The sequence below is a fragment of the Phyllostomus discolor genome, chromosome 3, assembly GCF_004126475.2.
Source record: "Phyllostomus discolor isolate MPI-MPIP mPhyDis1 chromosome 3, mPhyDis1.pri.v3, whole genome shotgun sequence".
NCBI lineage: Eukaryota > Metazoa > Chordata > Mammalia > Chiroptera > Phyllostomidae > Phyllostomus > Phyllostomus discolor.
This window is the reverse complement of record NC_040905.2, coordinates 48422668-48441272: the sequence shown is the minus strand read 5'-3', so window position 1 is coordinate 48441272 and position 18605 is coordinate 48422668. Positions and strand designations below refer to the sequence as shown.

At 38.0% G+C, this 18605-nt stretch overlaps 1 protein-coding gene across 1 annotated transcript in view; it reads right to left on the bottom strand.

Moving 5' to 3' along the window:
- SCAMP1 (secretory carrier membrane protein 1) overlaps positions 1-18605 on the bottom strand; it is a 93905-nt gene that overhangs the window by 58219 nt on the left and 17081 nt on the right. The window contains exon 2 of the mRNA XM_028511464.2: positions 8606-8683. Coding sequence (XP_028367265.1) covers positions 8606-8683 — 78 coding nt within the window. The remainder of the gene's footprint in view (positions 1-8605; positions 8684-18605) is intronic.

The window sequence follows — 18605 nt, the reverse complement described above, 5'->3', positions numbered from 1 at the left end:
AGTGTCAAAAAGAGTAATGGTGAATCAAGAACTAAAATTAAGAAATTTTTAGAAAGAAATAGAGGGTAATAAAATTCAGGGATCGATAGATAGATGATAGCCACAAAGAGTGGTGGTACCCAAATATAATCTGATGACATTCAAAGGTGGGGATTTTTAGACAAGAAAAAGGAAGAATGTCCAGAAGCAGCAATGGAAAATAAGATATCTACCCTACTGGTTCCCACCAAGATGGAGGTGTAGACAGAAACCCTTCGCTTCCACGCACAACCAAAAGGAGGATAACAACCAATCTAAAACCAATAAACAACCAGAAGTGCCAGAAAATCAAACTGCATGAAACTCTGACAACCAGGGAATTAAAGAAAAAAATCAGAACAACCAAACCAGTAAGGCAACAGACCACACAGGCCAATTCAGAAAAACTGTGGTAAGGCAGCGGACTGCACAGGCGGGGCTGACTGAAGGGGAAACTGAGACTCAGAGTTGATACGTGGTTGCTACGGTGGGAGAAACTCCCACCCTCACAGAGAGTCTGCTGGAAAGTGTGCTAGAGACCAGAAGCCAGCTGCACTGTTCCCTTTCTGGCCCCTCCCCCACAGGCAGTGCTGCCGTGCAGCAAAGAGGGTTGCCCTGCCTGAGTAAATACCTAAGGCCTCGCCCATTTTCAACTTATCAGCTGTGCCAAGACAAAGAAATACCGCCCAAATGAAAGAACAGAGCATAACCTCAGGAAGAGAACTAAACAATGAGGACCTAGCCAACCTACCTGATCGAGAATTTAAAAGCCCTGGTAATCAAAATGCTCACAGATCTGATTGAGTTTGGTAGAAAAATGAAAAAAACAAATGAAAGATACCCAAGGTGAAATAAAGCAAAATATTCAGGGAATCAACAGTGACAGGAAGGAAACCAGGACTTAAAGCAAAATTTTGGAATAAAAGGAAAAAATAAACATCCAATGGGAACAGAATGAAGAAACAAGAACTCAAAACAGTGAGGAGAGTCTTACAAACCTCTGGGACAACCTGAAATGCTCCAATATCCGAATTACAATGGTGCCAGAAGGACAACAACAACAGCAAGAAATTGAAAACTTATTTGAACAGTAATAAGGAAAACTTCCCCAATCTGGCAAAGGGAATAGACTTCCAGGAAGTCCAGGAGGCCCAGAGAGTCCCAAAGAAATTGGACCCAAAGAGGAACACACCAAGGCATATCATCATTAAGTTACCCAAGATTAAATATAAAGAGAGAATCCTAAAAGCAGCAAGGGGAAAGGAGAGAGTCACCTACAAAGGAGTGCCCACTAAGCTATCAGCTGATTTCTCAAAAGAAACCTTGCAGACAAGAAGGGGATGAAAAGAAGTATTTGAAGTTATGAAAAGCAAGGACCTACATCCAAAGATTACTCTATCCAGCAAAGCTTTCATTTAGGATGGAAGGGCAGATAAAGTGCTTTCTAGATAAGATCAAGTTAAAGGAGTTCATCATCACCAAGGGCTTATTATAAGAAATGTTAAAGGGATTTATCTAAGAAAAAGATTAAAAATATGAACAGTAAAATGAACAACAAACTCACAACTATCAACAAATGAACCTAAAAGAAAAGAAAAACAACGAAAACAAAAACTAAGCAAACTAGAACAGGAAGAGAATCAGAGAAATGGACATCAAACGGAGGGATTTCAGAGGCGGGGGGAAGGGAGGGATGAGGGGAAAGGTACAGGGAAGAAGAAGCATAATTAGTAAGCATAAAATAGACAGGGAGAGATAAAAAAAAATGGTATAGGAAACAGAGGACTCCAAAAATTTGTATGTACAACCCATGGACAAGAACTAAGGAGGCGGGGGGGGGGGGGGGGGGGGGATACTGGAGGGTTGGTAGGGCAGGGGAGAGGGGGAAGATAAAGGGAGAAAAAATTGAGAAAACTGTAATACTGTAATATAAAAAAAAGGTAACTACCCCACCTTTATGTCCAGTTGTCTGAGAACTATGAGAGAAAAAGCAGCTAAGTCTTTTTTTGGTTGGGTGTGGGGAAGAGAGGAGGTAATCCTCACCCAAGGATATGTTCATTGATTTTAGAGAGAGAGAAATTGATCAGTTGCCTCCTCTATGTGTCCCTGACTAGGGATCGAACTGCAACCTAAGTATGTGCCTGGACAGAAAATCGAAACAACAACCTTTTGATGTTTGGGGGCAACGCTCCAACAAACTGGGCCACCTGGCCAGGGAAAAAGCAGCTACTTTTTGAGAAGGTTGCAAGGGAAGAGTGTCCTCATAAACAGGCCAGTTTCCACAGAGCAAAACACAATACATTCATAGACAAGGTTAAGAATATGTGGAATTTAGACGAAAATTGACTGTGACTCCCAGAGAGCATGATGGAAAGATTCAGAAATTAAGGAAATAAAAAGAGTACAGAATAAGGAATGTACACAGCACCATGAGGATTAAAATCAGGGGATCCAAAGTAGCCCGGGGTGTAGGGCTTCTCATAGAGACTGACATAAACAGAAATAAAGGGCATGATGAGATAAGTCCTAGTAAACTTAGACCAGACCAAGGGAGAGAAACTTTGTTTTGTTGCTACACTTATTCATGAATTCATTGGTTGACCCCTGTATATACCCTGACCAGGGATCAAACCCACAACCTTGGCATATTGGGACAATGCTCTAACCAACTGAGCTACCTGGTCAGGGCCCACTTGGCCTCTTTTAAGTGGATGTAAAGAGTAATGGAGTAACATACTCTTATTTCAATGGAGTGTACAGCCCCTAGGGTGAGTCTCAATGATTCTCCCCTCCTGGTGTCACATCCTTATAGAATACCCTCCCCTTGAGTGCATGCAGCCCATGACTTGTTTCCAACCAACAAAATGCGGTGTAAGTGACAGAATGTCATTCTCTTGATTATGTTACATTATATAAGACTTCATCTAAGCCCTGGCTGGCGTAGCTCAGTGGATTGAGCGCGGGCTGGGAACCAAAGTGTCCCAGGTTCGATTCCCAGCCAGGGTACATTCCTGGGTTGCAGGCCATAACCCCCAGCAACCGCACATTGATGTTTCTATTTCTCTCTCTCTTTCTCTCTCTCTCTCTCTCTCTCTCTCCCCCCCTTCCCTCCCTAAAAATAAATAAATAAATAAAATCTTAAAAAAAAAAAAAAAAAAAAACTTCATCTAGAGTGAGAGACACTCTGCAGACTTGATGAACTAAGTGACCATGTTGAAGAAGACCATGTGGTAAGGAACTGTGGATTGTATCCATGAACTAATGGCAGTCTCCAGCTGACAGCCCACAAAAAGCCAAGGCCCTCAGTCACACGGTCTTAAGGATATTAACTCTGTCAACAACCTGAATGAGCTTGGAAGAAGATTCTTCCCCAATTAAGCCTCAAGATGAGACTATAGCCCAGATGATACCTTGATCCCAGCCTTGTGAAACCCTGAATAAATATCCCAGTTAAGCTGTGCCCAGACTCCTGTTCCACAGAAATTGTGAAATAAGAAATGTGTTTGTAGTAACTTGTTATCTGGCAATAGAAAATATATCTAGTATGAGTGCTTCATCCTGACCCATTCAAAGAGGTGAGGATAGCCTAGGGAAGCCATTATGTCCACACACAGCCTCTTTGACTCTATGCAACGACTGATAAAAGGTATAGGGATGGTGGTCCCAATGAGGGTGGGTGTTAGCAAATGACTTCAACTGCAACAAATGGCGCAGTAGAGGATAACACTAAACAGACAATCTGGGGGATAAGTACAATACAGGAGGACTCTATACTTTCGGCTCAAGTTTTCTGTAAGCTTAAAACTGCTCTACCAAGAAAAGTTGAAGGCAATCTGAGGCCAAGCCATGTGGGACCCCACACTGCCACACTACTAAACAGGTAACACATAATCAATGCACACATTTCTAAGGAGGACGGACCTAACACTAGACCTCTGCTTTAAGAAAATAATTCTAGTCACAGCACAAAAACGAGGTAAGTAGATAGCCACTGTGTTATTCCACAGAGTACCTGAATTAGGACAATTTAGTAGGTATAAAAAGAACAGACAGGTAATATCTCCTGGAGGTATAAGTAACAGGATGTGGCGGCTGATTAGGTGGGAAAAAAAAAAAGCTGTTTGAGCCAGAGGACTCAGGTATTTCTAGCCAGTGACATAAGAGGATGGAAGGCAACGATTACCATTAACTGAGATTAGAGACAAAGAAGATTGGTTTCAGAAAGGACAGATAACAAGTTCCAAGAAAGACAAGACAGTAAGAAGCAAAGGAGAAAGGAAAAGATAAAAAAGAAATGCACAACAAGAAGAAATAAAGACAGCCAATACAGTACAGAAAATGTTTTTAACAGTGTTAGAGATAGGTAAACTACTAAACACACTATATTCAGTCAGTCCCTGGAGTTAAAAGTTGTATCCATTTTTAAAAGAAAAACTGATATTAGAAATTATTTCCCTCAACATTTTCCATCCTGCTTCCATTTTTACCCACTAAAAAAAAAGATGTCCAAAGAGATTAATTGTTTGCCTAAAGTAACCAACTAATTAGTGGCACGGCCTAGATTAGAATCCAGGTCTTATCTCAGTCTACTTTACATCCTGAATTATCTTAGAGGCAGCTCTTACTTACGGAGGTAAATCAATTAATTACCCCAATATTCCCTTATGGTCAGAAATGACCACATGGGCATATGAGTCTTGACATTTTCTTCTCCTCATTCTTCTTTCTGCCAGAAAGTACAGATCTCACTGTATAGCTGACAGAAATCATATATGGCAACAACTAGCCAAGCAGAAAAGGCCCATCCCTGAAGGTAGCCTATCCCTGAAGAAAATCAGTGTGACAGTAAACCAAGGCCCTCAGAACCGTCACTACAGATTTATATCAGCAGTGCCACATATCCCGACACACAGAGGTGTCCCTATTCCTATACTTTAATACCCACCAGAAGATATCCTGTCCCAAACCATGAATGCCACCACCAGTGGCCGAAATTAGTGAAAATCAAACTGCAGTAGACATTTCAACTGTTATCTAATTTAAAAGGGAAACATTCTCCATAAGTACATACCAATTCTAAAAAACGAACTAATTCTTCTAGTAATTTATATATTAAATTTTAGAGGGTAGGCCAAGAAATCTATCCACCAGGCCCAAAATAAGTTCAGTGGGAAATGAACTTGAGTTCAAACAAAAAACAATATCTTATAACTCAAGACTACCATCATTTTTATAGCATATCTCAATTCAGACTAGCCACATTTCAAATGTTCAATAGCCTTTCATTATACTGCCAACAGACTTAGTTTATACTGTGACAACTCCTTTCTCCGAATTTATAATATAGACTGAATTAATGCATACATTATTTCCCTGGCTGGTGTGGCTCAGTGGTTTGAGTGCTGACCTGCAAACCAAAGGGTTGATGGTTCAGTTCCCAGTCAGGGCACCTGCCTGGGTTGCAGGCCACATCCCCAGTAAGGGGCATGCAAGAGGCAACCACACATCGATGTTTCTCTCCCTCTCTTTTTCCCTCCTTTCCCCTGCCTCTAAAAATAAATAAATAAATCTTTTAAAATTTCTTTAAAAGAATATATAAATTATTAAAATTATTCAGATACTTTAATTGGTGACTTCCTTAAATAATTTAAAGTGCCATTCAAACAGAAAATTAAATATAAAAGGAAATCTAATTTTTAAAAAAGAAGAAAAAAACAAGGCAGAAACTTTCTATATCTCAGCAATGTTATACATTCATTCTGCTAAAGGATCTTCCTAGTTAACTTCAAGCAGCTCATTCCACCTTTATGCAACAATCCAGAGCTTCATTTTGAATATGAATACCACCAATAAACTAAAATAATATTTGGACCAAGTTCTAACATAATACTTACATCAACTACCCATGTACATCTAATCTGTTTTGGAAAATAGCCATAGTCATTCAAAAAAAAAAAAAAAGAGACAAATTTCTCAAACCATGCTTATCAGAAACAGAAGAATTTTAAATTTTTTTTTTTTTTTTTTTTACTTCGACTGTGCTTTTCACAGTGTAACATGTTTAGTGGAAGCCGAGCACAGGAGCGCTCGCGTAACCGCCTGCCCGGTTCTGACACTGTGTCAGTGTTTCACTGCCACGTGGCCCAGCTGTCTACTGAGACCCCTCCCTGACTGTGAAGTCTCAACACTTAGGGCTATAATTTACATTTTTGTATTTTATTTTTCCTGGATGTGTATCATTTATGTGATTTTTAAATCTCAATTAGGTAGAAATTTTTCATGTGCAAGAACTATATCTTCTATTTCTTAGGCATCAGTAATAGGGAAATGGAGAAGGCAAAGTTTTACAGAAAACAGAGGAGTTAGTAAACCAGTTCTGCCACTTACAAACTGGATGCCCTTTAAAAATATCCATTTTGAATGTTGTAAGAATTCAATAAGATAATACAGATAAAGCACATGACACAAAGTAGACAACTTAATAAAGAATACTGCTATATCTGATAAAAATCATCTAAAACTGCTCCTGTCAACGTTAAATGTATTTCTTGCTAGTAAAATCTTCCCCCAAAATTATATGAAAACCTGTTTTTATTCTTTATCAGCAAACTTTAAAATGTCTTGATCCTATCTTCACCAATCCCAGATGAAGTTACCATATTTACTTGTCAAAGTAAACAGACTGACTTAGTCCACTTATTGGCCATTTCACATGGTTCAATTTGAAATTTACTTATTCAATTAAGTTTAGTGAGCCCTGCCTGGGTCGCAGTTGCTACACATAATCAAAGGGTATTAAATGGTATCCGTCTTATTCTAATGTTTTCACTGTGTACAAAGTTCTTCCAAAAAATAAAAGTCAATATAATAAAATTGAAAAAATTTCCAACTGAAACCCTACATAATCTCTTTGAATTATTTTCTAGACTATGAAAAACACACATGAGAAAAAGGTGACTAAGAATCATCATATTGATATGTACACCCAAGCACACAACTGAAAAATTCCCATACTGTTAAGGGGATGACTGACACTTTGACGGCCATCAACTGTTAGTTACAATTAGGGACCTCGTGACTATGATATTTAAGTAAAGACTCAAACACAAAAGACAAAATTATTTACCAGAGAATGCTTTGGGAAGAATTCTCAACAGTACCTACTTCACTAGTTCTCAAAACTGGTTCACAACAAAAGAGCTAAGACAAAAACAAACAAAAAACTGCCCTAACTAGAAGAGATTAGGGCACTAATAGACAGTGTAATAAAGCTCCCCTGGTGTTTCTAATATACTTCCAAGGTAGAGAACCTCTATTCTACAAGGATTTTTTCCCTATACTCCTATATTTTATAAATCAAGACTAAATTCTGAAGAGAATATGTTTCTAGGCCAGATAAAGTTCCAGAGGTTCTAGTCTAGCAGAGCTAGTATTATTCAGAATAACATAATTCAAATGGCAATCATACAAATATTCATGGTATAGTTCCATATACAGGTGTCTCTCATTGTAAAAAAACATTATTCCACATTACCATGAAGACAACCTATATACAAAAAAACCCCAAAACCTTCCTCTCCTATTTAAAGTATTGCAATAAGATTTATACATTAGGATTATTAGCAATTTAATTTATAGAACATATAGGAAAATGTGCAGTAGTATTTCACTAAGATCAAAGTATGTTTTTTCTATCCTCACCTGAGGATTTTTTTTTATTTGGTTTTCAGAGAGAAAGAGGGTAACATCAATCTGAAAGAGAAACATCAAGCAGCTGCCTCCTACCCACACCCCAACTGGAAATCGAACCTGCAACACAGGCATGTACCCCAACTAAGGATTCAAACCCACAACCTTTCAGTGTACAGGGCAATGCTCCAACCAAACCACCTGGCCAGGGCAAAAGTAATTTTCAATTACTACTAGTATTCCTTCCTCTTCAAAAAATAAAAATTGCCCTGGCCAGGTAGCTCAGTTAGTTAGAGCATCATTCCAAATACCAAGAGTTGGTGGGTTTGATTCCCTGACAGGGCACATACCTAGATTGCAGGTTTGACCCTCCCCAACCCCTGTCAGGGCAAGTACAAGAGGCGACTGATGGATGTTTCTCTCTCATATCAGTTCTCTCTCACATTGATGTTTTTGTCTCTCTCCCTTCCTCTCTCTCTAAAATCAATACACATGTCCCTGGGTGAGGTTTAAAACAAATAATAAGCCCTGATGGGTGTGGCTCAGTTGGTGGGGCATCATCTAGGTCACCAGTTGGATTCCCAGTCAGGGCCAAAGCCTGGGTTGTGGGTTCCATCTCCAGGCAGAGGATATATGAGAGGCAACTGATCAGTGTTTCTCTCTCACAATGATGTTTTTCTCCTTTCTTTCCCCTCTCTAAAAATAAATAAATTAAATCTTTTAAAAGTAATTAATAATAAAAATAAATAAAAATTAACTTGCTAAATTCTAAATAAAATACTAAAAGCTTGTTTTACATAAATTTAACCATTTGACTAAAAAAGAAATCATACTAATAAAACTGTTATTTACTTTTACTTTTAACATTTAAAAGTAGTTCAATTATGAATAGTCTTACTGTTCTAGAATCCGAGAATGGATTGTATTCATCAAGTCCTGGAGGAACATTTCTTGTCACCTGTGTAACTGATGGGTCCTGGAATAAAATTTTAAGGAGAAAAAAAGATTACTCATCCTTTAAGACACAATTTTGATATTTACAAAGCATTTACTTTATCTGTACTTTTGGTCACCTGGCAAAGAAAGTAAAAGAAAAAAAGATGATTATCAGATTTACCCAGTCCCATTCCAACGAAGTTGAAATTTAAACCCACAGCCCTGGCATCCTCAAAGAAAACCAAATGAAAACTGGGTTAGATGCAAATCAGCTGCTAGCTATTATGTAAAGACTGAAAGTAGACTGCCTCTTAACAGCTGTGGAATTCATTGCACAAGAGCATCTTGGCAAATTTTGGGAAAACCCACCATCCTTTCCTTTGGGCTCCACAAAGAGTTCATGTTCCCCCTATTTTTGTATTTTCAGCAGTATTCCCTACTACAGATTCCAAGTATGACATTACAAACCAATGTCATGTACAGGGAACATTGAACATTCAACATTAAGTACCTCTCACTTGTTTTATTCTACTTCAATATTTTCACTGACTGTAACTGTTTTCTCCCACATGATCCTGGACTGTCTTCCCCTTCCCAAGTATAATGCATTACCACTCAATCCCAGCTTTTCAAATCTTTTAATATTAGGCCTTCAAATAAATAACTAAGTCACAAATCCTAAATACTCTATTTCACTTGATTGTGAATGTAAAACACAAACATAATGAACATCAACAAAATCAACACCATAATTAATGTGAAAAGCATTCACAAACTGTAATGTAGCCTCATTGGCCTCCTAGTCTCAAACTTTGGCATGCATCAGAATCCAATAAAACACAGGCTGCTGCACTCCATCCCTAGAGCTTCTAATTCAATAGGTCTGGGGTAACACCTAAATATCCATATTTCTAACAAGTTCTCAGGTGATGTGTGGTTGCTAGTCTGGGGACCATTGCTCTCAACTATACATACCTTCTCTTATCCATCTTCCTCAACAGTCAAAGTTACCTTTCAAAAATGAATGGCTAAAATGGTCATTCCCCTCCATTTCAAAAATTGTAGAGGCTCTCCACTAACTATAAAATGCAATTTCCTCAAAATGAGTCACAAGGCTCTGATCTATGTGTAACCCAGCACCTGCCTTCCTTTCCAGCCTCATTAACTTTCTCATAACCACTCTCATGTTGCCAGATCTTCCTGCCTTAACCAAATGAAACCAGCCACTGAATAAGGAACCTCAAGCTTAGCAAAAAGAAAAAAGTAAGATAAATTAAGAGTACAGCACAGACAAAAAAAAGGTTTTAGGCTTGCTCTAAAATAATGGAAGGAAGGCATAAAGTCACTTTACTTCACTGGGTTCCCCTCCCATGTTTACTAGGAATGAGGAGCAGGAAGATTGTCAAGAGGGAATGTGTGTCTCAGGAGAAAAACATAAAAAACAAACGTTTTAGTAAAAAAATGTTTTGATGCTCATATGAGGATATGTTTTTATTGATTTCAGATAAAGAGAAAAAGAGAAACACTTGATTGGTTGCCTCCTGTAGGTGGCCCAACTGGGGATCAAACCTGCGAACTAGGTATGTGTCCTGACCACAAAGCAAACCTGCAACCTTTCAATGTGTGGGACAACACTCCAACCAACTGGGCCACCTGGCCAGTGCAATCAAATTCTTAGAGCTGGTATTGCTGCAATTAATTTAGAACTCGGTTTACAGTCAGCAAGTGGAGACTTAGTAAGTCTGGATGGTTCAGATGCAGTCTCAATGCCCAACCCTCCACAACCCACAAGACCAGATGACCTGTGAGTCCGCAGACACCATGTCTGGCATTGTTTCCTCTAGCAGAAATACTCTTCCAAGCAGAGTCAGCTTAGCAATCTCCTCCTCTTTCTTAAAAACTCAATCCAAAAACAACCTAATATGCTAACCAATGATTTCTTAGTATCTTCCTGCTCCCCAAGTCACTCCATCCCAGGCTCAGTGCTTCCACAGAGCTTGGTATTTCTCTCCATTAACATTTATTTCACTGAACAATAATGATCTTCATGCAAGTCTTTTTTCATAAATTAGATTGTGATTTATTTGAATATAAGAAATAGGTACATAGGTCCTTTTAATTTAATCATGCATAACTGGTAATACTGTTTTTTGACTGATTAAAGTTGACTGGGAGATCTAAAGATTAAGTCTTCAAAATACAAGGTCCAGCAGAAGTAAGGCCTGCTTGAGTGTTGTTGGTAGGGTAATAATAGGGGTGCAATAATTTGTTGTTTTAATTTGAACATTTCACCTAAAATATCATATGGTGTGCTTGAATGTGATATGTATTATGTACAGAATTACACACTTGTGATTTTGTAATAAAAAAGGGGCATTATTTGCACTAGACCCTGTAGTAGCAGCTTTAATAACCAAGAAATACCTCCTTAAGAAATAAATATATATCAAAAAAGAAAGAAGATATGGTGATAGTTCAAAAAGGTAAGTGAAAAGATGTTTAAGATCACTCATAAGAGAACTAACTACCAGTCAAAAAATACTACACAGATGTAATCATTTTTCTACTATCAAATTAGCAAAAACCCATTAACACACTTTGTGACAAAGCTGTAAGGAAAAAAGGATTCTTATAGATTACTAATAGGAACTGTTAAGATCTGTATGAAGGGAAAGTTGGCAATAGCTAGCAAAACCACATCTGCAGTTTTAACTTACCCATAATTTCACTTCTAAAAATTTATTCCAAATATATACTGGCAATAAATGGAAGCAAACTAAATGTCTAGTAAGAGAAGATGGCTGAATAAACCATGGTATATTTACCTGATAATACAATGCAGCTGAGTATCACGCAGTTGTAAAAAAGTATAAGGAGATAACATATACTACCATGGGGTGCGTGAAAAAGGTGCAGAAAATAACAGTGTAAATAGGATGTTACCTTTTATCCACAAAGGAAGATAAAAATAAACTTGTTTGTGTTTATTTATTTTTAAAAAGTAAAATTAAACCAAAAACTAATAAAAATTATTTCCTACTGGGTGCAGAAGAGAATATTGAGGACACAGCATAGGCTTGGAAGCTAGACTCCTCTGAGTGTAACTTTAACTTTGAGTGTAACCCAACCACCAGATTCCAGAGGCCCCATCCTCCTTACTCCTAGTGGCTCTGACCTTCCCAGGTCAGAACAAAATCCAGGACAGACTGAGTCTCCTGGCTCTGGGGCAGGGACCACAACCACTACATTCCCTGAAGCCTGAATGACTTCTCCCTCAGGGAAGATCCACTAGGCCCACCACCCTGACTCCACCAGAAGCTCTTTCAGTGACTGAGCCTAACAGGCAGTGGACAGGCTAGGCAGGCAAAGGGGGATCTCGTCGGGATGTGGTGGATATTTGCTGACCTGCCCTGGCACCTGGCTGGTGCTAGTAAAAGCCAAATTTGGTGTGCAGCATTATTTTTCCCACGTGCAGCCAAGCCCAGTGAAGCCACAAACTGGATTGCTTGTGGCTCCAAACAGGTGGCTGAGAGCCAGGCACAGACACTGTCTGACATTGCCGCACAATGGTGTCCCTCCCAAGAGGCCCAGAACCAACACACTCAGTGACCAGCTTTAGACAACATCAGAGCAGGATTCAAAAGCTTCACAAACAACATATCCAAAGGGCGATCTTAGCCAGCCCAAACCCCAGCTGAGGTGAATTCCACTTCCCGTGGTCAGCACCTCCACAGTAGCTCCTATGCTATTGTGATCAGGGTTTAGCCTCAGTTAGCTAGCCTGAGCACGAATCGGCCAACAGAAACCAAGACTCAATTACAACAGGGGGGCCGACATAACCCACACAGACATTACTGGAGCACCCAGTAAAAGTGATCAAGGAGACTGTACCACTGGGTCCCACAGGACATCTACTACATAAGGCCACCCCATGAAGACTGGGAGTCATGGCAGATCTAATACATAGAAACAAACACGAAGAAGCTGCTGAAATGAGGAGACAAAGAAACAACTAGTGATATGGAAGGAGTAATCAAAAAATTCCCAACAAACAAAAGTCCTGGGCTGCATGTACTCACAGGTAAATTTTACCTAACATTCAAGGAAGAACTAATACCTATCCTTCTTAAACTACACCAAAAAATTCAAGAGGAGAAAGACTCCCAACTCAATTTATGAAATGAGCATTACCCTGATTCCAAAACCAGAGAAATACACTATAAAGCAAGAAAATTATAGGCCAATATCCCTGATGAACATAGATACTAATATCCTTAATAAAATATTAGCAAACTGGATACAGCAATACATTAAAAATATTGCACACCGTGATCAAGAGGGATTTATTCTGGAAATGCAAGGTGGGTATAATATCTACAAATCAACAAATGTGACACATCACATAAACAAAATGAAGAATAAAAACCACATGATCATATTAATAAATGCAAATGCACTAAAAGCATTTGGTAAAAAACAGCACTCATTTATGATTAAAACTCTCAGCAAAGTGCAAATAAAGGGAACATTCCTCACCATAATAATGGCTGTAAATGACAAACCCACAGTCAACCTCATCTCAATGGGCAAAAAAATACAAGTGTTTCTCTTAAGATTGGGGACAAGACAGGGATGTCCATTTACCCACAGCAATCAGACAAGGAGTAATAAATGACATTCAAATTGGAAACAAAGAAGTAAAACAGTCATCATTTGCAGATGGCATGGTAGTGTATATAAGGAACCCTAAAGATTCCACCCAAACACTACTAGAACTGAAAAATGAATTTAGTAAAGTAGCAGGACATAAAATAAAAACCCAAAAGTCAGTTGCACTTATATATACCAATAATGAACTATCAAAAAGGGAAACTAAAAAAATAACCCAATTTATAATTGCTTTAAAACAAACAAACAACCTAGGAATAAATTTAACCAGGAATATAAAAGACCTGTACTCAAAAAATTATAAGACACTGAAGATATAAATAAGTGGGAACATATACCATGTTCATGGATATGAAGAATTAACATCATCAAAATGTCCATACTACCCAAAGCAATCTATAGATTCAACATAATTTCTAACAAGGTACCAATAGTATATTTCACAGAACTAGAACAAATGTTCCAAAAATGTATATGGAACTACAAAGGGACCCAAATAACAACAGCAATCTTGAGAAAGAAGACCAAAGTTGGAGGTATCACACTACCTGATATCAAACTACACTACAAGGCCACAGTAATCAAAACAGCATGGTACTGGCATAAAAACAGACACACAATTCAATGTAACAAAAGAGAGCCCAGAAATAAACCCACACCTTTATGGTCAATTAATATTTGACAAAGGAGGCAAAAACTTTTAGAGGGTAAAGAGAGTGTATTCAGTAAATTGTGTTGGGAAAATTGAACAGATAATGTGCAAAAAGATGAAACTAAATCACCTTCTTATACCATACACAAGAATAAACTTAAACTGGATTAAAGACTTAAATGTTAGACTCAAAACAATAAAAATCCTAAAAGAAAACATAGGCAATAAAATCTCAGATATTTCTCAGAGCAATATATTTTCTGATATATGATCTTAGGCAAGGGAAACAAAAGAAAAAAATAAATGGAACTATATCAAACTAAAAAGTTTTTGTACACTACAGGAAACCATCAACTAAGTGAATAAAAACAACCCAATGAATTCACCAATGATACATCTGATAAGCAGTTAATATCCAAAATTTACAAAGAACTTATAAAACTCAACACCAAAAAACAAACAATCCAATTTCAAAAATGGGTAAAGAACCTAAAGAGACACTTCCCCAAAGAGGACATCCAGAGGGCCAACAGACATATGAAAAGATGCTCAACAACACTAATCATGAAAGAAAGGCAAAATAAAACCATAAGGAGTTATTACCTCACATGCTGAAAAGGATGTGGAGAAAGGGGAACCCTTCTGCTTCTAGATGGGAAGGTAGATTGGCATGGGCATGATAGAAAACAGTATGAAGCTTCCTCAAAAAATTTAAAATGGAACTCCCTTTTGATTCAGTGATTTCATTTCTGAGAATATATTTGAATAAACCAGAAACACTAATCTGAAAGAATATGTGCACCTTTGTGTTCATTGCAGCATTATTTACAATAGCCAAGATTTGGAAGCAGCCCAAGTGTCCATCAGCAGATGAGTGGTTAAAAAAGCTGTGGAAAATTTACACAGTGGAATGCTGCTCAGCTATAAAAAAGGAAGAAAATCTTACCTTTTGCAACAGCATGGATGAGCATGGAAGTATTATGCTAAGTGAAATCAGTCAGTCATAGAAAGACACAAGTACATATGATTTCACTTATATTGGAATCTAATGAACAAAAGAAACTAACAAAGTTGAGACGGATTCAATACAGAGGTCAGACTAACAACTGTCAGAAGAGAAGGGTTGGGGGAGGGGTGAGAAGACTGAAGGGATTAATCAGAAAAAAAAAAAGAAAGAAAGACTCAGGGACAGAGATAACAGTATGGTGATTGCCAGGGAAAAGGGGAATTGGGGTGGGGGTAGAAGAAGGTAAAGGGGGGGATAAATGGTGATTGGAAGGACTTGACTTGGGATGGTGAACACAATACAATATACAGATGATGTATTGTAGAACTGTATACCTGAAACCTGTATAATTTTATTAAGCAATATCACCCCCCCAAAATTCAATAAATAAGTAAAGAAAGAAAGAAAAATAAAAAAGTAAAACTAAACCAAAAACTAATTAAAATTATCACCTATAGGGACAGGAAGAAAACAGTGAGGACACAGCATAGCTTTGGAAGCTACACTTGTTTGAGTGTAACTTGTTTTGTAGTTTTTTACTTTGGAACCATGAAAATGTTTTCCATAATTATAGAAGAAAATTAATTCAAAAAGAAAAAAGGGAGGAGACAAAATGTGGGGTCAGAAAGATGAATCCAGCCTCAAGAGTACATTGGGTCCAATGACTCCCTACTCTCATTTTACTAATATGCATATCCAATTATCAAGTGTCCTAAAATTCAGATGAAATTATTTTTTTTTTAATCCTACAGGAGGGAGAACTCAGTTCTAAATTAACACCAAATGAACTCATTCATCTAACTTTCTACTTTTGACTACTATAACTAGAATACACTTTCCTTCTAGAATCCAGAAAAGTTTAATTCAGGCTGAAAGTTAAAAAAATCATTGCCTCAAATGAAGTAAATTCACTTCTAGTTGGTCAGAATTTCTCCTAATGTAGTATTAGGTGACAAAGCAGTAGAGTATGTACAAGACACAACAAAAATGATTTAGGAATTAAAACATAAATAACCTGCCCTGGCCAGGTTGCTCAGTTATTAGAGAGTTGCCCCAATAAATGCATGCCAAGGTTGCAGGTTTGATCCCCAGTCAGGACACATACAAGAATCAACCAATGAATGCATAAATAAGGCAAGGAACAAATCACTGTTTGTCTATCTTTCTCGCTCTTTCTCTCTCTCCCTCCCCCCACCTCTATCACTCCCTCCCTCTCCAAAAAAGAGAAAATTGAATAAAACATAATTAACCTTTCAAATGGATTTTAATTAAGTATAAATAATGTTGAATAAGCTATAGCCTCTAAACTGAGAGAAAACAACAAAACTGAGTATTTAAGTAACAATGATCTTCTAATGCCAATGAAGTAACTAGCACTTATTTACATTATTTCCAATCTTTGATATAACTCTCCCTGGTGGAAGGTATTGTCTCATTTTTTTTTTTAGAAAGAACCTATGACCTTAAAAAGGTCAATAAAGTTCCTCAAGGTCAATTGGTTTATGTCTGAGACAAAATATGAAGTCATGACTTTCCAATGCCTATATATGTTCTTTCCATCAGATATACTAAAAATAGAATTTACTGCAATCATAACTTTATCAAGAAAAGACAGTGGTTGAGCTGATCGTTTATTAGTGATTCCAAAACTCTGACAGGAAAACTTGTGCTTCCTCTTCCACACAATCAAAACAAAACTGTTTCAACTGATAACCTGGATGATTCCAAGGCAGTGGTTGGTTCTCAAACTTAGTAGGCACTGCGATCACCTGTTAAAACCCAACTGCTGAGTCCCACTCTCAACATACTTGAATGTCTGAGATTGAGCCTGAGACTTTGCACTCCTAACAAGGAAAGCATTCTGAGGTAGTCTTAGTGTACGGACTTAGTGGAATACACTAGGCTTCTGTATTTTATTAACATTCAAGAAGCAAGTAAAGACATCCTTTAGAGTTTAAATATCCTATTTGGATCTGACTATATATAAACATTAAAGTTCTATCTTAATATTTTAATGGGATTAATTCATTAAATCCAAAGCTATTCTGCAGACCCTCTAATAAAACGGGAAATGTGATAGATGATCTCCCTAGTCAGTTGCAGCTCTGAAATGTTAAGCTATAGATTGTTAGTCTTTATTGTTTGGAAAGCTGACTGCCTTTATTCAAATCCCAGTTCCACTGTTGAAAAACTATAAACTGAACAAGGCACTTCATATTTCTATGTGACTCAGTTTCTCCATCAGTAAAATGTATCATATTGCTCATGCACGACTACATGTAAAATGCTTAATACAGTCCCTGCACATGGAAAATAGTGATCCCTGAGACTGTTTACATCATTACCGCAATACCAAGCTAAGGATGAAACAAAAAAACTCCCCATTTATGATTAACTGAAGTATCAAGACAGTATAGCACATCTCACGTAACGGATAGGCTATAAAACACCCAGTCACTTTCTCAGGAAAGCAAGCAGGAGCAGTTGTTTGCCCAACCTTTGTGTCACGTGACCCTATTACCTTAACCACATGGTAAAGAATGAGGAACTGGCATCTGTGTCAAAGGCAGCCAATTTTAGATGGACATAAGAGTCTGGCAGACCCCAACAGAAGTAGTGACTCTATATTGGATAATAACTAATCAATCCAATTAAATCCCATTTTTCGAAGTGCTTGAATACAAGACCAAGATTAGTAGCAGCAGCAGAACCTGACACTAATCACGGCAGAAAGACAAATAGATGGTAAGTCAAAAGAAAGTGATCAAAAGAAAGAGCAGTAGGTATAGCATCTGAGAGGAATGGCAATTTACTGGAGTTGCCAATGAGTTACCAAAGCAAAAACAGGGCCTGCAGAGTCAATGCTACTCTAGTTAGGAATGACTGGTATTACAGGAGTTTTCACCTTGTCCTGCAGATCCTCAGAAGGGCCTGGGGGTGGAGAAAAAAGGAGGCGGAAGTGTGAGCAGGGAAGAAGTGAGAAAAGAGGGTGATAGAGACTAACCCTCTAACCTTCATTGAATCGGTACAGCTGGAGTTACCAAATTTTTCTGACTGTAAGGCGCACCTAGCTTTTAGAAGAGGAAAACAGGAAAAAATTTGAAGCAAAAAATGTGGTAAAATATTTAATAACAGAAATAACATAGGCTGCCCCCGCACCCGCACCCCACAAGCTAGGCAAGTTATATTCCAACTATAAGACACACCCTTTCCTCCCAAATTTGGGGGTTGCGTCTTATAGTCTGAAAAGTACAGTAATTTCACAAGAAAATGGCTTCCACTACTTGCTGGAAGGGTGTGGAAGGGCAGGAAGGTGTGGACTGAGGAGACAGTTTGTTAGCTCCCAGAGGCAGGTTCAGTGGAACTGCAGAGACTGACTGTTGGGCTTCCTTCCTTCCCACAAGATAAACCTCCATCCCCCAACCAGGTAACCTGAACACACACACCTTCATGCCTTAAAACCAGAACAGGTGAAACCAATATTCCCTATCATTTTGTGTTCTATTAAAACTCTATGTAAAGATCTTACTGCCATTAACTATATTTGAATAAAATCTGCTGCGAAAGATTTTAGTAAGTATGAACAACTACTGCTCCCTAGTATGCATACTGATCCCCAACACACTTACTGATCCC